Source organism: Notolepis coatsorum (genome assembly GCF_963971535.1).
Source record: "Notolepis coatsorum genome assembly, chromosome: 18".
Taxonomy (NCBI): domain Eukaryota; kingdom Metazoa; phylum Chordata; class Actinopteri; order Aulopiformes; family Paralepididae; genus Notolepis; species Notolepis coatsorum.
This window is the reverse complement of record NC_140182.1, coordinates 58,616,698-58,625,960: the sequence shown is the minus strand read 5'-3', so window position 1 is coordinate 58,625,960 and position 9,263 is coordinate 58,616,698. Positions and strand designations below refer to the sequence as shown.

The window sequence follows — 9,263 nt, the reverse complement described above, 5'->3', positions numbered from 1 at the left end:
TTAACGGGGATGAAACAGTTGTATGAGAAGGTCGACTTCGGAGTAAGAGATAAACACAACGCAGAAACTTCACGAACACAGGTGACGAGGTGATACTGGCTGATTATGACCGAAATCTATCAGGAAGTGTGTGTTTTTTAGTTCTTAAGACTAAATCTAAAAGCCTTGAAATCTGCCTAGAAGTCTTTGTAGGCCACTGATCTCAGACAGTAGTTAGGAGTAGGACTGAAGTAAAATAAAACATAATTCACAAGCCATTCAGTCCATCAGTAGACACTTCTGTAGGGGTAGGCATGTATAGAACAATGCACCAAGCCATAAATAATGGATGGCTGTGATGGCTGCTGATGGTAGCGTATGCACCGTGTGTGTTCAGGGAAACCATTCTCATAGGCGCTAGCTACACACTTTAACACAAGAGAGGGAGAGAATCTATATTGAGTGTCAGCAAGACTTTGTTTTCTAAGGGCTTTGTTGGTTATAGTTTGCAGAGGGGGACGTCTTAAACCCACTGCTTACTCATGCATCCATGAACTCTGAGAAGCACCACCAGAAAGGGACTCTGTAATACCTGCAGAAAAACATCCCAGCTTGCCTACCTTGCACACAGCTGGGCTGCAAGTTCAAGTTTCTTTATTAGTTGTCATACAGAAGAACAGAATACTTATACAAAATGCTTCTTTCTGTTACGCTCCAGAGACTGTGCTAGACAAAAAAGATAAGTATAAAATAAAATAAGTATAGCAAGTAAAAAATACTTGATGGAGCAGATGATGCAATGCAATTTCTCCTATGGCACTTGCAAGGTCGCATTATTTGCTCAAACTAGCGACGTCTAATCACACACCAAGCACGCCTACCTGTGTATTGTATGATTATATATAGTCGGCTTTTTGAAAGAAATCCACTTGTATATGTAGAAGGGTGGATTATCCCTGCTTGTGGGAGTAGTAGTACACAGACACTGGGTAGTAGGATACTATAGTATTGGACCTATATGTACCCCCGTCTTTGGCCCGGAACGTCGTTCTGGAGGGCTTGCAGCTGGAGTGGATGGGGCCCAGGATTTACTAACCTGGGGACTGGTACTCTGGTCTCCCTCGCCTTCCAAGGCGGTCAGAAGTAGCTCCCCACACACCCTCACTCCCTCAGTACCTCCGACAGCCCTCCCACACCCAGTGACTGTCAGTTCAATAGTATTATTGGGCTTCCCTTTAAGCAGTACCCTTCCTTGACCACCTGTATAGACCCTTCAAATGCTATTCTGTAAATGGGGTGTAAGGGTTAAATAATTATGCAGTCACAATATTTACCCAGAGGTTAGAATAGCAAATGGAACTTAAAGAAACAGACACACACAATGATCCCGATTAGGTCTACTTTACTGAAAACCTGGGCAGGTTATCCATTACAATGTTAATCCTTAATATATGGCACCGGGTGCTCTTGTTATCAATGTAGGGGAAGCTCTTCCCACCATAGGCACCGAGTGCTCAATACATTAAAACACCCCGCTTGTACTGGGGGAACCCAGGCATAAAATGTAGACACATTGGGAATTCAAGAATCAAACAATCAAATAAACAAAATAAAACCAAGTAAATGTGGGCCCACGTTACCAAAGAAAACCTAACCTAAGCCGGCTTAAATTGTTCGGGGTACCCCTTAGACACTGGTTGTTAGCGTTCACTTCAATGGACGTTGCTGTTGATACACGTGGTACTGTTAGTACTTAGCCAAGATGGCGGACCCACTCTTGTCACCGCTCGTCCGGGTGACAAGATGGCGTCTGCGATCCCGCGAGCACAGCCAGCAGGCAGTGGTTAGCTGGAGGAGCGTGCTGTATGGCGTCCTCTGCTGGTGGGAAGAGGCGTCCTCTGTACCGTCTGGGAAACGTCCACCGCTGCTGTTGCTGGCTTGCTTCTGTCGCGCATGCTAATACTTTGGCTACCCTAAACACAGCTAAGCTTTGGGTCTCGACGCACCCTCCTGCTATATCGGTTACACTGCTAACGCAACGTGGCTGGCTATACCACCGGTCTCTTCAGCGCAGCGCGCCCGGTAGTCTACTCAAGTCAGACGAAGCCGTTAGCAGCATACTACTATACCGCACACAGTAACTACTATAACCCGATAACGTTAGACGTTAGTCTCGTTAGCTCTAGACGTTAGTCCTTGGGTTCGGTTTCTCTTACTCACACACTATCGCTGATACTTCTAGGATAACCCGTCACTAGCAAGTATTTCTCATCACCCGCCGCTCGCTCCGACGGGGCTCTCCTTCGTTAACTTCTGCAACGGGGCTATTCCAAAGCACACGCCCGCTGTGGCTGTGACTGTTCACGGCCAAGTCCAACGCCGAAGAGAGCTTCCTGCTCCCCTTGCCTCCAGGTAACTCCCTCTTTCTCGTTGCTTGCTTCTCTCCACTGCTCCACCTGCCACCACTGCCACTCCGCCCCCTGCTGGCAACCTCCACTGGTCCCACTCAAGGACCGCTCCAGAAAGGGAAAAAAGGCTCAATGTTATTGTTCGTAATCCATACTGCAGCGAGAGAAGAGTAGCACCTCACCTCGTCGTTAGACTGGGCGAGCTATCCAAAGGAACACTGTTAATCACACGTTATACACACACAGGGAAAGTAACAGTTAGTTAGCACTACTGAATACTTTGTAGAATATTCAGGCTGCTATAGCTTGATTTGTAGTTAAAATTCTTGCTTCCACGGTCATCCTCTGTTGAATTTTCATCATATGCGCTACCATGAAAACGACCACCTACATCTCCACAGCAGCTTCCTAGTAGAACACGAGAAGATGATTATGGAACACTCCACAGATAAAACATTTTGGGGGCTATTAAAGTGGATTTTCATAACGTTTGGGTGAGTTTGTTGTTTGCAGATCTTACCAGACTATATCACACTGTAACTCCACTGTATTCTTACTCTATAGTCCCTTCTGGGCTGCGGACATTAAAACAGTCTCTTCTGGGCTGTGGGCAATAAACCGGTCTCTTCCGGGCTGTGGACAATAAACCAGTCTCTTCTGGGCTGTGGACAATAAACCAGTCTCTCCTGGGCTGTGGACAATAAACCAGGCTACAGTGGGTCTTCATCTTCTTTATTCTTGGTCACCATGGAAAACTGCAACATCAACTGCACCCACAACAGATGTTGAGAAAACCCAATAACTGTTCCACTAGATGTAGCCAGGTAAGAACCAAAATAATGACCCTAAACAATACAGTATGTAAATAACTGCAATTAGTATTACTTCTAAATTAACATAACATTAACGTGCATAATACAATTAAGCAATATCACACAGGAGGGAGTGCTGTTATCCTGAATATCAGCATGGCGCGATTCAGTCGTAGGTACAAGGCCGCAGGTTGATTACCGAAGATAATTACAACCATGCTGATATTCAGTATAACAGTTCTACAATCGCCATCTATTAGTTAACAGTAATAAGTGACAACAGATTATGATTTGTTTGTTTATTTAATCATTTATTTAGCTCCTACAACAAATAGTTCCACAACTGAGCTCTGCGCTGTGGCTCCCTCCTCCCTCTTAACAGGGGCTGAAACTACTGTTTGGGCCTGGGGGGGGGAGGGCCGGAGCACACCAATGTTAAATTTAAGTTAAGTTAAGTTATTAATAGAACACCTGTGCGGCAGAGTGATACATAGTTAAAAGTCCCAGTGCTGTTATTCTGAATATCAGCACTCATGCAATGCCTCTTGTCCAATCAAATTACTTGGTTGTAACTAACTGTTGTATAATATGAAATAACCCTTACAAAAATATAACTTGTAAATAAATTCCCCTAAACTAAGGCTACAATACTAAAACAAAGAAGTAGGTGCACTTAGTGTGGGATTTCATGTTACAGGTTTGAGCAATTATGAGCAAAACCCAAAGTATTAGGGAAATTATACGACACTATCCGCAGCCCAGCTGTGCATTGCGGCTAGCGCGGTAATGTAGATGAGAGGTTTTGTGAAATGTCTTTTCTGTCCAGGTAAATATCTATCATCCTGAATTTCCCCAAGGGGATCAATAAAGGAATATCTTATCTTATCCTATCTCCCCTAGACCAGAGCTTTGTATCCTTTCTAAGTTACTGCAGGCTAGAGGGAGGACAGGAGAGCATCTTGCACAAGCTCTACCATTGGATTTCACCACGTAATTGTCTGGTTGCTGGTGGAGCTGCTGTTCAGTGTCCCCTTAAGTGCCGTCTTCATTCGTTGTCTTTCTTCATGGGTTTTCTGCTCACCCAGCCTTCTCTGTTGGGGGGTTGTCTGGTCCAGTGTTCCTTAGGGTATATCCGTGGTCGTAACCTTGCTTATTAAATTACTACCATATGTTTTATTGTTGCAGAGTAAGTGTGTTTTTGATGTAATGGTCTAGTTTTCACACAATAATATATACCGGCTCGTCACCACTGAGCTTTTACTTTGAAAACATCCCTTACCTTAAAAAACACAGTATAATTGTTTATGCCGAGCTGGGTTTAAAAAAAAAAATTTAACATCAAAGTGCCCAAGATAGTCTTTGTTTGGTTGTAGAAAACCCAAGGCGGGAGGGGGGTTCAGAATGAGGGATTTGGAAGGTAAACCCAAAGCATCAAAGTGACAAGATGATGTATGTATTGTCTCGTCTACCTGCACTTTATTCAAGGTCCTGTACTTCTTTTGTCCCATGTGTCGATCTGTTATGTAAGACGTTGGGATGCGTTGGCCTTGTTCGTTCCCTGTGCTTATTGAATAAAAGGAAAGGGGAGAGGGGGGGAAATGCTCCCGCAGGTACCAGGTAAACATTGAAACAGAAGATTCATTGTGTTTATTTTGTAATGTTCCACTGATCACTTCGCCAAGCAATGTACGCTTTTAAACATACTCTTGCCTTAGATTCTGATTATCTTTCTTTGGTTTTGGAAAACCCAGTCTTATTTTGTTCAAGCAGACTTTGGGAGATAACCGAAACCCCATTCCACATCCCCTGAAATATGCCCGACACCTTCATCCTACATGGTCTGTCTGAGGGTAAGATTAGGTGCTCCCTTGGCCCAAAGATAATAAAAAATCCTAATTTAATTTAAAATTATAAAATTCTGAGAGGATAAACTGGAGTGTATCATATTTGTGATACCTCTGCGATGAAAGGTATTTAACCAAATATGTGTGTTATGCTTACCCATGCGGATTAGGGTTATGAAATATATAAACCTTTCGGAAGGCAGAACTATAAGAAACATAGTTACCGTCTTCAGATTTCAATAACTTACTCATCTATGTTTTATATATTACCATATGTTACAGCCATGTATGGAAGATTCTCTAAATTAAGATTTGTATAGATATTTCCCATACAGGTAGCCTACTTTGAAAGGGTGTTTTGGTGTATACTATGACTTGCTTTTTTATGAGAAACAGTATTCCATAGACCAAAGTTTTATTAGCAAACGCATCACATTGAAATATAAATAAATGCATGTCAGAGAAAAATATCATCATGTCGATATGAATACAAATAAAATGTATTCAATCATGGTCAAAACCAAATAAATAAAACACTTTCCACTCAGATCCCATTGGCGTGAGTTTCTGTGAGGCGGACACTTCTCTGCTTGTCGGGAACAGACGCATCAAAGAGATGAGAGTCGTTGCCGTGGTATCAGTCAATAAGATGTCCTTGGCTCTCAGACGTCAGCGGGACAAAGTTGTTAGTCCTTTTCTTCCTCGCTCTTCTCTCTCCAGCAGTGCGGCATCCTCTCCCCTCATGACACTGAACTAATCTCATCTTGGATCTGGGAGATCAGGATCTGGGACAGCACGATGCCTGCAATCTAGAGGACAACAACATGAGCTGGGACAGCACGATGCCGGCAATAGAGGACAACAACATGAGCTGGGACAGCACAATGCCTGCAATCTAGAGGACAACAACATGATCTGGGACAGCACAATGCCGGCAATCTAGAGGACAACAACATGATCTGGGACAGAATGATGGGGCCTCTTAAGAAAAAATAAAGAAAAGCAAACTGCACTGTCGACTGTAGAGTTTGTTTAAATGGGCTATAAAGAAAGATTTTATGTAGAGTAATCTTTTTTATATATTTGTTTACATCCACAGAGCTTTTAGAAAGGTGCGGTATTGCTTTCCCCCCAAATTAATTACTGATTAATGAAGTTATCATTCCCCATGTGGAATGCACCTGATTGGATAAATACCATGCTAGTGCTCTAGTTCATCATCTGAATGTCATCTATAGCACCTTTAAAGGAACACAGCAACATTTTGGGAAATGCGCTTACTGTCTTCTCCAGAGTCATACAAGAAAATATCAATTTCCAACAAATGAATGGAAGCGGTTATGGACCGCTAGCCTACAGTAGCTTAAAACTTCCGGGGAGGTGTTTTTGGCCAACAGTTTGGCTATCTCATCCATATCCGCTTCCATTAATTTGTGCTAAGCTAGGCTAGCTTGCAGCCGGATAGCTTTCTACTGAGCGCACAGAGAGGAAATAGGCTATCTATCTTCTCGTCTGACTCTGGAGAATACAGTAAGCGCATTTCCCATAATGTTGTTTAAAGGTTGTTCCTTTAAAGGGCATTTTGTACAAACTCAAAAGCCCCATTACATCCGTTTTGTGGCAAAGTATCCGAAGCAGCACATATGGAGTATGAAACCCAGCTTGGATTATGCAGAGAAAGGATTCTACTGATCGATATCATGACCGGCAAGTAGGAAACAGGGTTAGGTGTCCTTTTATCCTTTAAACCAGGGGTGGGCAACTTTGTATATGGTGAGGGCCACAAAATGTCCACAATCAATCTGGGGGGCCGCATTGTTTATCGGCAGTCCCGCCAGTAGTACCCCATCACTCAAATAGCCCATAATAGTCACAGATGTGATAAATAAGGTATATAAACAATTATAATGTGTTGTAACTTTGTTTTTATTCCATTTCAAATGCATTTAGTAATGCAATTTCAACTTTATGAATTTATAAACAGCTGCATTTAAAAGTATTGCTGTAACCCTAAATATATACAAAAATGATCAATTATAATTAAGGCTTCTAATAAAATAAATGTATGAACTTAAAGCCCACTGCTCAACAAACACAAAGCAGCATTCCTGCTGCATTTCACTACAACAGTAAATCAAAAGTGCAATAATAAATGATTTTGTTAAATGTATAAACTTTTATCCTGCTACTAAACAAAACATTATAACACTGAAATGCATGTTATGGATATGAAGCACTCAGGAATGTTTTGTTTAGTAGCAGGATACAAGTTTATACATTTAACAAAATCATTTATTATTGCACTTTTGATTTACTGTTGTAGTGAAATGCAGCAGGAATGCTGCTTTGTGTTTGTGTTATTAGTGTTATCTGAAAACTACAAAAGTAAACAAGTAAAGTGCAAGTAAAGTAAAGTGCAATACTACATGCCTCCCATTGACCCTTTATCAAACTGGCATGACATTCACCCTCGCCCCACAGTGGGTCAATAATGGTTATAATAATAATAATAATGGTCCCCTCTCTACACCTCTCCATCATCTCCCCCCCCTCTCTACACCTCTTCATCATCTCTCCCCCCCCTCTCTACACCTCTTCATCATCTCCTTCCCCCCCTCTACACCTCTTCATCATCTCCTCCCCCCCCCGTCTTTAATGAGACACTTGTGGTCTCTCCATTTGGCGCACAATAGCAGGAATGTCAACTTCAATGTTTGTGCATGCAATCTGTATCAGATGAAATAATGTTTCATCCGACAGCCTGTTTATCTCCTTTGACTTGATGTGCTTCATGTTTGAGAAATTGCTCTCACGTATGTATGTGCTCCCAAACATACTGGCCATAGAGAGGGCAAAGTCCCTGAGGAGTGGGAAGCGGGGCTCAGGTAGCAGTTTCCAAAACGAAATTCCCCTCTCATTTCTCTTTGCTTGAAAAAAAGGATCTGACTGTAGCTCGCACAGTTCAAGCTGCAACGGTGGGGGCTGCTCTGACACCGTAACGGTGAGGGGGCCGGCAAACAGCGCTATCCGTGACTGCATGCCGTTGAAATCTTCAAACCGATCATTGAATTGCATTTGCAGTGTTTCAATGTCGCTCCTGTACTTTCCGACGGCTCAGCCATCGGATTTCTGTGTGTAGCTGCAAGTCGCCATAATCAGTGTCCATCTCTTCCAAAAAGGAGACAAACTTTCTATGGTTTAGTGACCTGTTGCCTCCACGAATTAGATTGGTAACCTTGGTAACCAAATCCATAACATGGCTGTATTCAAGCTTCTTGGCACAGAGAGCCTCCTATATCAGATAAAAAAAAAAGAAAAACGATTTAACGACTCTCGCATATAATTTGACTACACTCGACTCGCATTGGTCATTATAGTGACGCACAATAGATGGAAATTATGTTAGCGAACTTACCTGATGTATAATGCAGTGCAGTATTGGACACTCAACGCCACTCTGCCTTAGAAGCCCGGCGAATCCATCGGTAACAACAGCCGACAGTTTATCAAAACCCCCATATTGCTGCACGGCACTTTCAACAGCGTTGAATATGTGCACACTAGGGCTGACCCCTATTAGTCAAATAGTCGACTAATCGATCGAAAGGAGCCATAGTTGACTGCCAACTCTTCTTAGTCGAATACAATAATTTTTTTTTTTTTCAGTCGCAAATACACAAGAGCTCATTAATTCAACCGATTTTAACTTGTTAGGCAGATTAAACTAGAAATTTGTAATTTGAAAATCAACGTTACTCTAATAATAGTCTTATGTGGCTCCCTCTCATCCTGGGCCGATGTGAGACGTGGATGAAAGGAGGGGGAAACCTCACCATCAGATAGACTCCACATCAAAGCATAATAATTGGAATACTAACGTGGTTGTTTTGACAGGACTCATGAGTAATTCACACACTTCCCCCCTCTGAGGATTTGCTGGGAACCCAATCAGAGGTATGAGAGAAAGAGACGCCATTTTAATAGCTGACTAAACATGCATGAGCAGCACGGCTCAGCCACAAATACTGTTAGAGACAGACCTGTGGGCGGTTGTGCCAAAATGAGATCACAATGTAAGCCGGCCTTCCTGATAAATGCAACTTTATATATCACCATATTAACTGTAACCTTTTCCCAAAAGTGTGTTGGTAATACAAGCATATAAAAAATAATAATATAATAATTATTATTATAATAACAATGAAACATAATAATAATAA

The 9,263-nt window shown here is 42.2% G+C and overlaps 1 protein-coding gene across 1 annotated transcript in view; it reads right to left on the bottom strand.

Moving 5' to 3' along the window:
• Positions 1 to 5,783: 5,783 nt before the first annotated feature.
• tspan33b (tetraspanin 33b) overlaps positions 5,784 to 9,263 on the bottom strand; it is a gene marked incomplete at both ends in the record, with an annotated part of 106,841 nt that continues 103,361 nt past the window's right edge. Inside the window, one exon of the mRNA XM_084335216.1 lies at positions 5,784 to 5,852. Coding sequence (XP_084191342.1) covers positions 5,784 to 5,852 — 69 coding nt within the window. The remainder of the gene's footprint in view (positions 5,853 to 9,263) is intronic.